The 16,468-nt window shown below is 38.1% G+C and overlaps 1 protein-coding gene across 5 annotated transcripts in view; it reads right to left on the bottom strand.

Annotated features, from left to right (window-relative positions):
• HACE1 (HECT domain and ankyrin repeat containing E3 ubiquitin protein ligase 1) overlaps nt 1-11,761 on the bottom strand; it is a 55,775-nt gene extending 44,014 nt beyond the window's left edge. For 4 of the 5 annotated variants that reach the window (XM_074581035.1, XM_074581036.1, XM_074581038.1 and 1 more), the window contains exons 1-7: nt 11,579-11,761; nt 7,034-7,088; nt 5,736-5,825; nt 3,818-3,922; nt 2,344-2,419; nt 1,941-2,072; nt 687-769 (exon numbers count right to left, since the gene is read on the bottom strand). In XM_074581035.1, the coding sequence (XP_074437136.1) occupies nt 687-769; nt 1,941-2,072; nt 2,344-2,419; nt 3,818-3,922; nt 5,736-5,825; nt 7,034-7,088; nt 11,579-11,654 (617 nt within the window). In that variant the 5' untranslated portion in view covers nt 11,655-11,761. Of the gene's footprint in view, nt 1-686; nt 770-1,940; nt 2,073-2,343; nt 2,420-3,817; nt 3,923-5,667; nt 5,826-7,033; nt 7,604-11,578 lie in introns of those variants that run through there. The other variant, XM_074581037.1, reaches the window with a different exon arrangement.
• Between the last annotated feature and the right edge of the window lie 4,707 nt (nt 11,762-16,468).

The following is a 16,468-nucleotide window of genomic DNA, read 5'->3' as shown; positions in this document are numbered from 1 at the left end:
ATGCCAACTCTTCCGTCATTGACAGTGGGTCTGTGTTCGCATCAACCTGGATTTTTGTTTCCAAGTCCTGGGGCCCAACCTCTACTCCTACCTCTACTGAATATATGCATATTTCATGTACACTGTAATACCATAATGGACATTAGAAAATAGTCAACCTTGCCTTATAAAAGGCTGCATTTTTAGAAACAAACATTTTTAGTAATCACTAGCTTAATTACTCTACTTCTCAACATAGGAGGCTGTCCCACGAAAGAAAAAAAAAATTAATTTAGATGGTATCTAAAAAGTGACATGGAAGTGATCTGCCTGGCAGACCTGGGAAGGAAGAGGCACGAATGTTATCATTACTTAACCATCCCCAAGAGCTTAGAAAAGAGAAAAATATTACTGAAAAGAATCTAAGTAACTAGATCTCATTTTTTCAGAAAAAAGCTCAGCAGTCATTGATTTATGACTCGTGCTAGAGCATGCACAGCCATGTGTTTAACATGTCTGTTAGAAAAAGGTATAGAAGCCTACAGTACTAAAGTAAGTATTTAGATGAGACACTAAACTACACTCAAACACAAGGCAAGACTGAATATCAGTCCTATTTTTTGTGCTTTCTAATCGCTGTTATTGCAGAAGAAAAAAAAACATCCATTTCACTTTTAGCACAGTACTCAAAAGTGAAAAATATATACCTGCAAGCAAAATAGAGTGGAGTTGCGCCTGACACATTCGGCCTGTTTATATCTGCACCGCTGTCCAGCAAACACTGCACCGTCTAGAAGAGAAGAAAATACCAGCATGAGAAAGAGAGCAACAGAAAAGTCTATTGGCTTGCATCTATTAATGTCAGGCACTTCTAATTACACTGAACGATTTAATTTTCAGTAATGAATCCCAAAACCAAAATTCCTAAGCACTACATGGAAAATCATGGCTGACAGAGCTCATAAAGCTTCCTTTGAACTTCCCATTTTAATAACAATGCTTTTCTTGAACTTCAGCTAATTCCAAAGACCCCTGGAACTACAAGCCATTTAAAAAGGAAAACACCACCTTTTAGAGAAGTAAAACTCAAGTTAGTGACAGCCATAAACAGCCTTATCACAAAGCTGAAGTTTCACACACACACTAAATAGAAGAAATAAGTAAATTCTAAAATATGAAAATATTGAGCAGACTCTCAAATGAATTTTGCTATATTCCAATCATATAGAGTAGATAAGTCTATAGACAACAGTTTTGCAGAATTTGGTCTTCCAAAGTTGAGCTCTGACAATGACAACAGAAAGAATCTGGATAGAAAGATTATTTTTTTTTTTAAACAGTAAATAGTGACAGAGACAATCTGTGTAATTCAAGATCACTATCATGGCTGTAATGCTGTTCAAGTAAAGCATCCAGATCTGTACTCTTGAGAGTGAATAGTCAGCCTGAATGCAAGGCTAGGCCTAAAAATTATTCACACAGATCAATAAATGAAGAGTCTATGTGAACCTGTTTACTTCTAGTGTTAAATATCTAACTGATCCAACTCTGTGTTCATTTTTTATTTACAGTATTCAGATTTCAAAAGCTCATAACAGCTGGTACAATTACGAATCAAACACATTCTAAAAAATAAGAACATTTTCAAACGTTTAACATTACATCAAAACCTGCAATCAACAAGGCAATAACAGTATTACAGAACAGCTGAATAGTATACAGTAAGTCACTTAAACTCCCACAAACACTAAAATCAATCATCTCCACAAGAATAAATTAGTTATTCCCATGGAAGTGTATGCAGTCAATACTACGACAAACAATAGAGTTCTTCACACTTCTAACCATTACCATGTGCATGACTAGCCTGAAGTTTATAAAAACACACACACACACAACACCACTGAGGCATTATCCAATTCTTTACAAATCCAACGTGTTAATAAAATTTAGAGACTTACTGTCTTGTGCCCGTTTTGACAAGCTACATGAAGGGCTGTCTGTCCCATCGCATCTTCAACATCTACATTACTGACATGCTGAACAAGATCATGAAGCAATTCTGTTCGTCCATTGACAGCCAACCAGTGAATCTAAGTACAAAATGATGATATAGGTTTCCTTTAGCAACGATTTAAGTATTTCATAAATATAATTTTAAACCTGACTGTACTATTGTCAACATTTTCACAAAAAGCTTTGAATAATATTATCATATGCTTAGGTACTCTGATCACATCTTTTGATTTTTAAGGGCACTCAACACAGCTGTTTTGTGTATTTACATGGAAGATGGCAGAAGCTTAAGAAATGAGAGTCTTCAAATTCTTCATTAAGAGCATCATGAGAATCAATAGCACTTACTGCAGTCAAGCCTTCATTATTACAAATGTTGACATCTGCACTGTATTCCAGCAGCTTGCTCATACATTTCTTCTGACTATAAACAAAAGAATACATTAAAACCCAGTCAGGGAAAATCATTTACAAAAACCAAGTATCTTCTTAGAACTCCATTCACTCTAATTCATCACAGTACAAAGCACAGCAGTCTTTTTCTTTATATGGGGTATGGTACTGAGCATGTGAACAAGAGAAGTGATCATCAGTAGCACCAGAGACTCATACAGTGCAAGCGCAGCATATAACAGCACAGGGCTAAAAGCAGAGTTGTACAGCTGAATGTTTTTGTGGAAAGTGTAGAAGTACTTAACGACCACTCTAACAGCTTTAGCTCAGCATGACCTATGCTCTCAAGACAAGAAGCCAGAGTTCAGCTAATGGAAATCTATGAAGTTCATCATCATTTGTACACTCCAGTGAACACATTTACAGTACACCACTAAATCATTATTTAATGAGAAACTCACTGTAACACTATGTAAATCTTTGGCAAGTAGAATAACTGCCTTAATGAAAGTAGGGGGTTTTCCTACTTAATGTTTTGTTTGGTCTTTTAACACTCTCTAATGCTGTAAGTGCTTTACCTTAAGAGTTTATCCTTACTTTTCCTTTTTATTTGGTCCCCATCACACCTTTCTCATGCCTCCTTCCACATAACTGTCTCCTGCGTGTATTTCTGCATTTCATCACGTACCATTTGGCTGATTCTTTCTCCCTTCTTCTGCAAATACTCCTCCCACATGCCTAAAGCCTACTAAACACTACCTCCTCCTCATTTGAAGTACCAGTAATGATACAATATAGTTACTGTAACACATACATGCTCTAAAAGGAAAAAGACAACATTATCATGTACAATTCAAGAAACCGAATTCAATTCAATTTGAATATATTTCAATTCAATTTGAATTCTTGAATACGATTCAAGAAATAAGATCTTAAAAGATCTTAAAAAGATGCTGGCTCACTGTTTTCTTCCCACATGCCCCAATATCATGCAGACAAGCTTTGCATTTCTTTCCTTGTAGTAAAAATTTCCTTGGAGACACTATGTGAGAAAAATCTGAAATCTCTGAACCCTTCCAAACCATCCAGTGTCCCTTCTGAAATCTCTTCTTACTCAGCTAACTGGAGGGTGAATGCATTCCTTGTTCAATCGCTGTTCTAAGAATCAGTAAGCTCCTGCTTAACAGAAAACACTAAAATGACTGGCACTGAAATTGACACTTCAGACATAACTTTCTATTTATATAAAATTATTTTCTGAATATTCAAAGTATAGATTTTAACCTCCACGTTTCCTGCAAGTGTGCCATCCTTATTTGCAAATGGGAAAACCAAGGCATTTTGTTTGAACTATGCAAAAATATTACAGAACATGTCAGCTCAAGCGCATTGCACACAAAACTTTAAGTTTTAAAAACTTTTTTCTTACCCATTCCTTGCTGCTAAATGGAGAGGTGTGCATCCTGAAATATCCTGATAGTTTGGATTTGCTCCTTTTTTTAATAATAGAACAAGGCATTCAACTGATCCACAGCTAAGAACAAAGTAAGGAAAGGAAAAACTGTAACAAGGATATTTACAAATCAGATCTAAACTGACAAATACAACAGCAATACTATGTACAGATTACGTTCAGTAGAAAAATCTTAACACAAAACTGTTTTTACACCCTCATAGTTCAAGTTACACAAACATTAAGGAAAGACACTTAAATGAAGTGAGAACTGACCGATCATAACTTGTACTAATGAATAGGTGTTAGCCTTCTACACGATTTTAGCGACTCTAAAAACCCAACAGTGAATCTTTAAGACTGACAATTGTTTAAAATGTAAACTGTTTAAAATGTTTTTCTTACCATTTCCTCTCACCTCTCTCATCTATAATCTATTCACCGGACTGAATTTTCCATTAAATAACAATTTCAATATAATCTTTTTTGTTACACTTCAGTGTCTGGAAGTTACATTTAAAAATTTAAATGTCAGAAAAATTCTAAAACTCTTATAAGTATTTTTGTGCTGTTTGGTTTGAATCTGTAACTCCCTTTTACTTTTCATAAAATAACAGCTCTTCAGGATAATCAATGTCACCAAGAACACAGAAACTTTGTTATATGTTTATCTTACTCCTGAACTCTTCAAAAGGAAGAGCTGATTGGGAGGATAAACATATAGTATTTTTTTATCTATCACAACCAGCTTGTCCGTTGTTGCTACTCTTCCCAATGACAGAACTGCTACACAACAATCCAAAAAAACTGAAGACTAGCTGTACAGTAAGTTGCAAAAAAAGCATCTTGGCAACCTCTTAATGACACAACAACTAGCCAAGCTAAAAAAGAATTCGGAACCTAACTGTAACACAATTTCTTGGGGTTTATGATCAATAAACACAGCTTTTCAAAGACACTTCTAAGATGCATGCTGATAATTTGTTAGCTATTTTTTCTTTAAGTACTTTCTTAAGTAAATTTTACATAAGCAGTATGTAATTCTGAAATGGAATGTTTGGGAAACAGATATTGCTAAAGCAGTCTGCTTAGAAAGCTGGAACTTCTACCTTAATTGTGCCTAAATACCTGCTATTTATACGCAATACTACTATTATTTCTTTTAGTTTATTATTTTAGCAGTTTAAATGTAAGAACTTGCTAGATATTTAAAATGGGACCCAAATAGAGAGCATTCATTCATTAGTCTAAAGTTTAGTTCCTCGAAAGGCCATTTCAAAAATTATCTGGTTCGTTTCTATTAAGGTTATGCTAAGTGGCAGTTTCTTGGCAATATAGATTTATCCCCATTGAAGAGCTACATAAATAATAAATAAGCTAGATCACAGATTTGAAATTTGCATTTAAGTCCTTTAGACAGTATACAAAAATTTATTAGAAGTGGCCAAGTTATACTCCCTCCAGTTATGGTCACATAAAGTACTTTGGTCCAGCTGCTTCCCAATGAACATCCAAGTGCTTCCCTCTGTTTTAGAATACTTCAAAAAAAAAGCAGCACCTGCAGACAGGGTACCTCTAAATCTACAAAGGCAAGAGTAATCCAAGATACACATAATGGCTACATTTCTTCACAGACTGAGATTTCACAGAAAGGAAAAAAAGTATCCACCAAGACTTCCTTCACTAGAATTTGAAAAGCCATTTGATATCATGTGTAAAATCTGTCCTATCAATGAGGCAGGCACACTGCTAAAAGAACAAACAAAATACAAAAAGGAAGTGTAAAAATAGTATCTTAACTGATACTACAGAGTTTTCCAGCTTACATTGGTGCCTTAGATTTGTGGTAATACTTTCATTGTTAACTTCTGGACTGGACTCAAGTAAGTCTTACTTTGCTGCAATATGAAGCAAACTTCTCTTCACACGTCCAAATGCATAATTCACATCAAATTTTGAATTTGATAGCAGCTCTGAGACAGACCTTCAAACAGAAATATAATTTTAATTAAAAAATAGTTCACAATAACGAAGCAAAGTATATACTGTAACTTGTACACAATACTCTATTTCTTACTCGGTCACTATTTATTTTCCTGCCAACTAATTTCTGAACAAGAGACCCAAGAGCTTTCAAGCATCTGCATATTAACAGCACTTCCACTTCTTACTTGTATAAAAAATATTAATTGTGACACTGGGCAATGGTTTCAAATGTAAACTAGTAAGAATTAGGCCAAATGGCGAAATCACTTCTTTACAAACATGGAAGACAAGCATATTAATAGCTTTGGTTTGAAAAACAATAAATTCCCATTTTCCTCTTTATCTCAACACAGACACCATAACCAGATATACAGCAGCTTTCCCAAATATAGGCAAAGTTTAGAAGGAAGATTGGTATGTGAAATCATTGTGATGAAGAAGGACATGTGATATGCCAATGGGATAAGAAATTTAAATAGGACCCTTCAAGCCCTAATGGATTAGTAAAGATGAAATAATAGTTAAGATAAAATATTTCAAAATAGCAAACTGCAAGTGAACTGGTGATTTCAATCTCCAGTAATGAGCTGATCACATGATTTAAAACCTTTGCACACAATCTCAACAAGGTATTATGTAGCAGAACAAATGTTTATCCTGATTAGATAAATAGTTTACAGCTTCAGTAAGAGTTAGTACCTGCTTGCCTACAAAACTCAGCAGAAGGTAGCACCACTTAGCTGGCCCCCAGGTCCCAACCACTTTGAGGACGACTGGGTAAGAGAAACAGCTGCTCAGCTGAGGAATCCCAGAAGTATCAATCTCATCGTCCAACTCTTATTCCGTGTCTTTCTAAGACATCTAATGATACTAAGAACTTCTATGTCATCAATAAATACACGCTCAGAGCTACAATCCAGTTAAAAAACAATGCTGCTGTTCTTTTCCTACAACAAATTTCTCTATGTGCATCAACAGAAGAAATCCCAACTCCAGTCTATTGCATAAAATAAAACAGGTTTCTCTGGTAAGAATATGCTGGGATGCATGCAGTCAGTGACTAACTTCAGCTACAGAAGGTATCTCAGCAATCCAGCAGCAGAACTCCTAAGAGTGCTCTAGCAGCTACAACTCCAGCAAATATGCTGTTTTTTCAGACCTGAAAAAAAAAAAAAAAAAAAAAAAGATGTTTAAAGAAGCTCTTACCTGTGCTGGTCAGCCATAACCATCGGCATTAGTGTATAGACAGCAGTTTCATTATCTGCGAAGAGATTAAATTACTCCATTATCATAAAGAAATCTTTTATGTAAAATAAATTCATCTAGGAACACTTTACCTTTTAAAGTGTCCATTGTTCAATAGATCATTCTTTTTACACGGGTTACATGTACCTGAAGTTTCATTATAAAGAAAAACCCACCATACTTAGAAGAGGTAATTAACAGGATTATAACACATGAAATTTCAATGTGACTTTTTTTTTCTTTTACAAAGTAATAATTACAGAATTTTCAATGGAGCATCATTTTTTTTTAAAACTGACAATTCTGTTAAGTATTTAAGAATTCTGCATTAACAAAAAAAAAGTAAATAGCTTATTTTAAAAATAAGGAAATTTCCTGTCTTACGAGGTGACTTACATAGTCCTTCCATAGTCCATGAGTTTATAAAAGTGATTTCCCTAAACTAAGTTGCTCCATAACCACTCATCTTTGCCTCTAAACTTGAATACTTGAATGCAATAAATTTCATTTTAATCTCTAATCCGTTTTGTATTCCACGTTTGAAGGCAATGAAAAACAGCCAGAACACAAAGATCTAAGTCAATGGTGGGAACAGACTGACATTCGGCTATACAGACTCTTGTCAGTACTACTGCTGTACGTACCAGCATGCTGTACAGCTATGATGTGCCTGTTTGGTCACTTACAAACTTTCCGGAGTAAAATATTACTTTTCAAGGATGAATTTGACAAAACCTAAAAGGCTTTTATATGTATAATAATTATCAATAATATTAATGTACAATAATTAATATTTATTATTGATGTACAGTGATTACATTTTCTAGCTTGAAGCAAACTACCCATTGTTGGGTGTACAATCTCCACAGACTCTTCACGTAGATGCCAGCTTATGACAGGAGGGACTACACTTTCTGAGAACACAGGTGTATGGTTCCAGGATATGGAAATATAGAACTGTTCTCGTAAAACTTTTATTTTAAACTTTTTCCTCATCATCTTAATTGATCCAAATACCAAAGTTACAAAGCAATCAGAACGGGAAGCATTAAAACAGACCCAAACCACTCTATGATTCTGTAAGTATAGCTTCTCATATCTTTTATGTAACATGCTTCTATACATCTACTACTTCCACTAGGTAGGCGAGCTGACATTTACCAAATATTAAACAAATAATTCTTCAGAGTTATCAAGTGGAGTCAGAGAAATGCTTATCATGCTGCAGCTATGCTATTTATCATTCTTCCACACAGGTCCAAGATTAGTGCTGCTACCCACTATTTGAAGTAGTCTGTGTGTAGCTAACAAAACAAAGAAGAAATGCTAATCTATTATTACCTTTGAACACTGAAAAAAAGATGTCATATTCAAATCACATTCATTCTGTTATTTATAAAAATAATAAAAAAATACATCTACGTTGCTTACAGTGAACGTATGTTGGAAGAGACACAAGCCTCTCAAAACACCAAATGACGTTTCAAAGCTGCAGAGAGTAATTCTAACCATCACCAAGTTCAAGAGTTTGAACTATCTATAGATTGTTCCTTATGGCAGAGCTCTGTGAGCATCAGATAAACTCCACCTCCAATATGCACCACTAGAATTTGACTGCTGGGGAGGGTGGGGGTAGGCTGGGAGGGAGGGGACACACACAGAGTCCTGGAAATAAAATTAAATGGATGCTAAATAACAATATCAGCTGCAGAAAAGATCTGATCACTTTTTAAAAATGTACCCATGATTAGCTCCCAGTATACACAAATGCAAAAAAAATTTCTTGCTTGAGCTCTGTTCCACAGATCTTTTGGCAGGAAGATAAAGCTCTCCAACTGAAACAAAAAACAGAACTTCAATAACACCAAGCAAATCTAGGCATGACATCCTTATGTATTTCCACAATCATGCCCTATTAAAGAGAAGGGATCAAATTAAAAAAGCTTTAAATATACCAGCACACTTAACTGAAATGTTTAACACTGATCCTAATTAAATTTAAACTATATTGTAAGTATAGTGACCTAGAAAAAGACAACAGTTAAATATGAGTGTAGCTGGGCCAAAAAGGTGTTTATGGTACAGTTACAAAGCTAAGCCTTTTGCTATTCTATTAACAGAATCTACAGTGTGGCGCATATGCAGATTTTCCCAGAGTTTTTCTGAACAGAAATAATTAAAAGGGTATGGGACTAAGGAGCTTTTGTGCCTATTTTTGGTAAATATTCCCTATTCATAAACAAACTCCTATTGACTTAAAGTAAAAGCACATGACACCAAGGAAAGAAAAAGCATTATATTCTTCATGCACTTACAGAACTTACTTGTTATCTAACATGCTTGCATTTCAAGGCAAAAAAGCATCCACAATGCAGAGTCAGAGACAACAAAGGGCTACAACATACAATTTTGGGCTGCAAGACCTAGTTTTTAGGCACTGAGCCTTAACAGTAGAGTCCAGAAATTTGTGTCAAGTTCTTAAGTGCCCAGAAAACACCTGCTGGAAGATACTTCAGAGAAGTGATGGAAAAAAACAATACTATTTCCTATTGGCAAGGTCAGCCCAGGGTATTCACTGGCACTGGACTCAGGTGTTAATGCTTGCTTTAAAAAAAAAAAAATAAAAAAATCACTTAAAATTCATCATCTAGAATCCTGCCTGACAAGGTACAGTTATTATTTTATTTCATAAGAGATATTGGCTTGAATTCAACAGAGATCACAATCTTAAAGAAGTGTCAGCTCATGCATATAATACCCTAATGGCTACAGCACATGAAAGGAAATTAAATACCTGGATTTAGTGTCTTCTTCAGCATAAGGAACTTCAAACAAACATACATCTCCATTTCCTAATACAGTACTATGACTCTTAGTTTAAGGATGGAGAGCTAAACTATATGTCTTTTAAATTAAAGCTATTCAAATGTATGGCAGGGCGTGAATCACAATTCAAGAGGTCAGACACAGCACACTCAAGAAGCCACCAAACCGCATGCCATACTAGACTGGTGGTGGTATTTTCTAAGCTGATCCTGTCAGTACATGTTTGGAGCAAAACACTACAACCCAAACCTGCTTCTCATGAAGAGTTTGGACAGGCCTGCATGAACCTAGGGAACAACCAATATGTAATAATATGTAATAATCTAAGATGTACTCAAAGTGAGATAGCCATTAAATGGAGGTTTTCTTGGAATTTGAGACTTCAGTGCCTGAAGTTCATTTATCTCCTTATTTCAGTCCAGCTGTGATTTGTTTCATGTAATTCTTAGAGAATACATCAACATTCCTTCTGCAGTACAGGGCAAGAGAAGTACTTGTTCCAGAGGTCACAGGGCTTACACTACCACAGACATAATTACCTCTGAAGTATACGATAATAATGCCCGAGACAGGAAGAAAACTGAACTCAAATTCAGACTTAATTTGCCTACACTAGCACTGGAGTAAACTTAAAGCAGCTCCAACTGGAATAGGTTGTGCTAAGCATTATTCATCTTACCATCATCAGTTAGTTAAACTGGTGCTACTACATCGTTTCTGCAAGTCTGAGCTTATGTTAACAGTATTAGGTCCATTTTCACTGCTGCCGTTCAAGAGCTTACAAGAAGCAGCAAAATCCATCTGAAACTTGTCTGTCCTTTTGTGCAATTTACGAGCAACTGCACTGGCAGACACTGAAACTGCTGACAGATGACAACAAGGAAAGGGTGTTGCAACTCAGCGTAGAGGGAAGTCCATGAGCAGCAGCCAGGAAGTCCAAACAGGGAACGCGGAGAGAAAACAGCATATCACTCCCTTTCCTCCACCACTGGAAATGAAAGCTGGCAGACAGCCAAAGACTCATCCGTAAAAATAAACCCTGAGGAAAGTACAATGACAGCATATAACTCACAGGAACAGAAACTTTTGCATTCCAAAAACTTTTGCAGGGGTAGTCTTCCCAAAGGCTGGACCTGGCTGGAACACTTAACTACTTGCCATAAGAGCCTCAAGCTATGTTTTCACATCCATCCTGATATCGGGTGGCTGGCACCCATGAGTAGTTTAGAGCCAAAAAAATTAGGCTGTAACCGGTGACAGTGACTTACAATATCTTTAAAAAAAAGAAAAAAAAACAAAACCACAACCACAAAGATTTGTCATCACTAGCGTGTCACCGAGTAAGCACCTAAGGAAAGGATTGAAAACCGGGTAAAACGAGGGCCCGGCATCCCAGATCACGCCGGGCCCGGGGTCAGCAGCAGCGGGCAGCGGCACCCTGCGCCCTGCCACAGGCACCGCCGGCGAGACACCGGCCGAAGTGAGAGGACGGGGACGCCGTCGCTGTTGTTGTTATCGCCATTAAAACCAAAACAAAAAGCCCCTCGGAGACGGAGAGGGGAAGCCGCCTTCCACTCTCTCGAGTCGCCTCGCCGAGCGGCCCCCAGCTCAGCTCACCCCCACCGGGCTGGGACGGCCGGGCCGAGGAGGCCGCCGCCGCCCTGCCGCCCCTTCTCCTACCGTCCGGCAGCTCCACGGTGCGGGCGCGGCGCAGGGACCTCGTCAGCCGGTTGAGCTGCTCCATGGCTCTCTCCATCCTCGGGGCGCCCAGCCTGCAGCCGCTGACACCCGCCACCGCCTCTCCCCTCAGCCCATGGCGGCGGCGCGCAGGCTGCCCAAGCCGTCGGCAGCCCCAGGTCCCCCGCACATGCTCAGAGGCCGGGACGGCTGCGCGCATGCGCGGAGGGTGTAGCCGGGGCCGGGCCCGGAGGCGGAGGGTGTTCCGCTATCTCACGTTCTTGAGAGAGTCGTGGAATGGTTTGGGTTGGAAGGGACCTTAAAGATCATCTAGTTCCAACCCCCCTGCCATGGGCAGGGACACCTCCCACTGGACCAGGCTGCTCAAAGCCCCATCCAGCCTGGTCTTGAACACTTCCAGGGATGGGGCATCCACAGCTTCCCTGGGCAACTTGTTCCAGTGCCTCACCACCCTCACAGGAAAGAATTTCTTCCTGATATCTAATCTAAATCTCCCCTCTTCCAGTTTGAAGCCGTTACCCCTCATCCTATCACTACATGCCCTTGTAAAAAGTCACCAGCTTTATTGTAGCCCCCCTTCAGACACTGGAAGGCCACCATAAGGTCTCCCTGGGACAAAAGAAAAGGGTTGGATGGGATAGATTTTCAAAACCTGTGGAATACAGATATTTTAACATCTGCTTCTTAGAGTTTTTGAAAAAAAAAATAAAAAATGACTGCCTTTTGAAACCACCTCCACAGAGTGACCCTGCCAGCGTGGCCTCGGGGCCTGCGTTTCCCCAGGGCTACAGGAGGTGATGGCGCCTGGCAAATGCGCCAGAGCAGGATGGGGCACCTGGACTTGCAGCCAGGCTGCACTGTGGACCCGAAAAGCCCCAGGCCGGGGGAAAATGTGTTCTCGCCAGCCAAACTCTCGGAACTTTAAACCTGAGGGGTTACTGAATATGAAAAAGGGAGCACGTAGCAAGGATGAAAAGTGTGATTGACTTTGCTGACACTTTAGAAGAAACACAGGAAAAAGAAGATTTAGGAGCTGTAACTTAAAAAGCATATAAACAAACATTTAATAATAGCAATAATACATAGATTAAGACATGAGAAGTAAAGAATAAATGTTCATAAATTATTTGTCATCTTTTTTTGTTTCAGTTGTCACTCCCAACTGCAACAAAGCAGATAAAGCACTTGAATCCAAGGAGAATTTGTTATACTGTGAGAACAGACTAAGGAAAGATCAGTTAGGTGCTCTCAAGTCAGCTGCACCTCATGAACTCCTTTCTAGGACTTGTCAAGACCTAGCTGAAATGGAGTCTTGGAGAACAGGTGGAGTTTGAAAAGAGCAGGCATAGTACTTGCCAGTGTGAAGGAGGAAAACCTGGGGATTTATCACCAAGTTCATGTGACTTAAAACCCAGCAACAGTGCCAGAACAAAAACAGTAGACATCTAAAAGTCAACAAGGAAACAACCGCCAGCAGAGCGCCATTTCTTCTTCTGGCAGGATAATGCATGCTGTCAAGTGTGGGGAAGCATGCAATATCAGGTATTTTGGCTTTAATGATCCTTCAGGTGTAATCTTGGCAAGCCAGGGAAGTATGGTTTGCATGGAAATGCTGTAAAGTGAGAGTGTAAAAATAGTGGGATAATCATACCCCAACAAGTTATTAATGATGTACTTCTGAATGCAAGGAAGTGTGTGGGAATCCACAAGGATCTGTCATAATCTGAATCAGTGTAATGGTTTCATTTTTCCATTCTGTACAATGTTTCAGTGAGATAATGCCACAATGTGTTCCAGTGACTCCAACCTGGAAGGATAAATTGCAGGAAAGAAAGCTAAGAATTCGTAAAGGTTCAGAAAGGACAACAAGGACTATCAAGGGATGTGGATTGGCTTCCATGTAAGTGAGAACTGAGTTGGAACTCTGCTATCTGGAAAAAAAGCACTGGAGAGAACGCAGTACAAGTGGAAAAATAACAAATAGCGTGGAGAGATGAGATGGGGATCTATTGTTCGCTGTTTCTCTGCAGTCGGGCAAGGGAACACTGTGAATGAAGCTGGTGAAAGTTCGTTTCAGAAGCAAAAAAAAGTACAACTTCGGTTCTTGCCAAACGATGTGATGATTGCTGAAAACTGTCATAGTGACACTGGAGAAGTTAATGGAACGAAAATCCATAGAAGACAGCTAAATACATAGAAGTCATATCTGCCTCAGGAAGACCCTAACTCTCCCCAGATTGATTGCAGCTTAGATTTAGCTTTGGTATTAGAAGAATATTTTCTGATAGCCATAGCAGTAGTAGAATAGGTTGTTGGAGGAAACAAATGATTAGATTATTGGCAAGAGGAGCATATGAGGGGAGTGATGTAGATCCATTGATCTTGTTTAGGGTGAAGAGATGACTGGATGACCACCTCGGAGTCCCTTCCTAAAATTCTGTGGAAAATACTAAATATTTATTACTTCTGTCACAGTAACACTGATGTATTTTGAACAAGAATCCCAAAAATACCAATCGCAAAAATAAGCAATTAACGTAATATAAAAAATCCAAAATGTGAGTAGGATAATTTTAAGCAAAAATACAGAACTGTCGAGGAGGAATGAAGTTATATATTGAGTTTTAATGTTGTAGCAAATGATGAGGGAATGCTGTGAAAATGTCATAAAACCCCCAAACTATTCCATTTTTCAAAAAGTTATAAGTACCCATAGATTGTAAAAAAAAGAACTCTGTAAGTTAATTTGTGATGTGCAAATTTTCTATTTCGAAAATGCTAATAAGCTTAATAAATGAAGCTTTATCATTAGTGTATAATTGAGATAGCAGCTAACAAGGCATAGACTTACTTTTCTCAGCAAAATTAATTCTTTGAATGCAATTTTAATATGTTAGATGTGTGTTTCTATTGGTTAGCATTACATAGAATATTGTAGTAGACTAGAAATGATCAGGTGTACCACAATATCTAGTTCCATGTGCCAAATTTGAATACCTAACTGCTTACGGTTTACTTTTTTGATCTGTCAAACAAGAGGGAAAAGAAAGGTGACTGTTTTGTGTCAGTAAGATCTTGTCTCAAACTAATACCTACTAGACATGTAGTGGCTAGACTCCAGCGTTCTCCAAGAGGTTATCAGATGGCTTCCAATCCTTTTATCAGATCTATATTTCACAGTGTTTTTTTAAAAGGTAATTGAGATGTTGATTATGCAGACAAGACTTGTGAATTTAACCCACCCTGAATGAAAGGAGTTATTGCTTCCTAGGGGTCAGTCTTAGTTTTCAGAGAGCAGATAAAACAGAGTGGTTGTTTACATTCTGAAGACAGCCTTTAACAAGAGAAAAAAAAAAAAAAGCAGAAGTCAAAGGGAGGTTCAGACTTAGGAAAACATGTTGCTAACACGCCAACATATCTTAAAAATAAACCAATATATAATAACACTGCCTGATCTTCAGAAAGCTCCTAGGTACCCGGATGACAGTCTTGTTTTCTCAAGCCTGTGTTTTATTGGTGATTGAAGAGTACTTTTTAGATTTAATTATGAATGACAGTATTTAAAGCTGTTGCTTTTATAGCTCAATAACATGCAAAAGGAATTAAGAGCAGAAAAAACCCCAAAAACGTATTTTGAATATTGTGGGCACGTGTCTGGTCAACCTGGCTCAGAAACAAAGGTTTTATTACCTCTGAAAAGTAACAAAGAAAAGCAAGAAAAATGGTCAGTGTTGTGGAATGGCTTGTCTATGAGATAAAGCAAGCAAGACTAGGATTCTTTCATGTGAAAAGGGTAGATTCGAGTTGACATGATAACGATTTATAAAATCTTAACATTTTCTTGGTGTGGAAAAGCTTAATTAAATTAACAGGCAACAAGCTTAAAATAAATGTATTACAGAGGCCAGGGTGCAAAGTGCATTCCAACAAAAATTAAACAGTTCATGGAGTCATCTGGGTCATCAGCAGATTTTAAGCATGATGGGTGTAGGTGCCATCTGACTCAGTTACTGAGATACAGACTTCCCAGCTGGGTGTGGAAACCAGGTAGAGAATCACACTGTGCACACCTTGTTCGGTAAGCTCTGTAAGTATGCCAGAGAACCTATTCATCACCTGTCATGGTCAGAATGAGAACAAGAAGCCAGACTGGCCTTATGTGGTGTGACAGTTCTTTCCTGGAACAGCCTGTGCTCTGCTCAGGCATTTTTAAATCCATGCAGTTGCCTTTGCTGATCTCCACAAAAGAGCAAAAGGGCCTATCCCTGGCTCCATTGCCAAAACAATGGTTCATCTTCCCTTGTTCACCGGGTTCTGCTACCTGGATCTTGCCACACTCTCCTCTTTCCTTTACAGACCTGCATGATATTGTTGCCAGGACAATATTCACCTGCAGAACTTGGACAGAAAACTTTCTCTAAGTGTGGAGGCTTGAGTGTAAGATGAAAAATGAGTCCTATACTGTTGTGGTTTGGGCTGGACTGGCCACTGAAAGCACAAAAAAATAAAGGTTTTTTTAAAATATGATGTGAAAAATATATGGTTTATTTTGCTGCAAATAGTTAATGGAGTGGAGGAGCCCTTTCAGCAAGAACATTGACCCAACTTGAGTTTGTCGTGTTTCTTCTGGCCAAGGAGAGAGAAAGATAATGGAACAAGCAATAGGATATAAGTGAGGTGTCGTCATGTTATTCATGATTTTGAAATCCATCCTATGTCACAGACTTCCTCTACTGGTCCAAAACATTTTGTAGTTGTCTTTTTCTTATTTCATTGGTGTTAAGAAAGAAAAAGGACCAACTGCAGAATGTCTCCATACTTAAATGTTCCTTAGAAAAATTAGTACATGAGTTCTATTTAAGTAAAATAAAC

Source organism: Larus michahellis, chromosome 3 (genome assembly GCF_964199755.1).
Source record: "Larus michahellis chromosome 3, bLarMic1.1, whole genome shotgun sequence".
NCBI lineage: Eukaryota > Metazoa > Chordata > Aves > Charadriiformes > Laridae > Larus > Larus michahellis.
The sequence above is the reverse complement of the archived record's forward strand: the minus strand, read 5'-3'. Positions and strand labels throughout refer to the sequence as shown.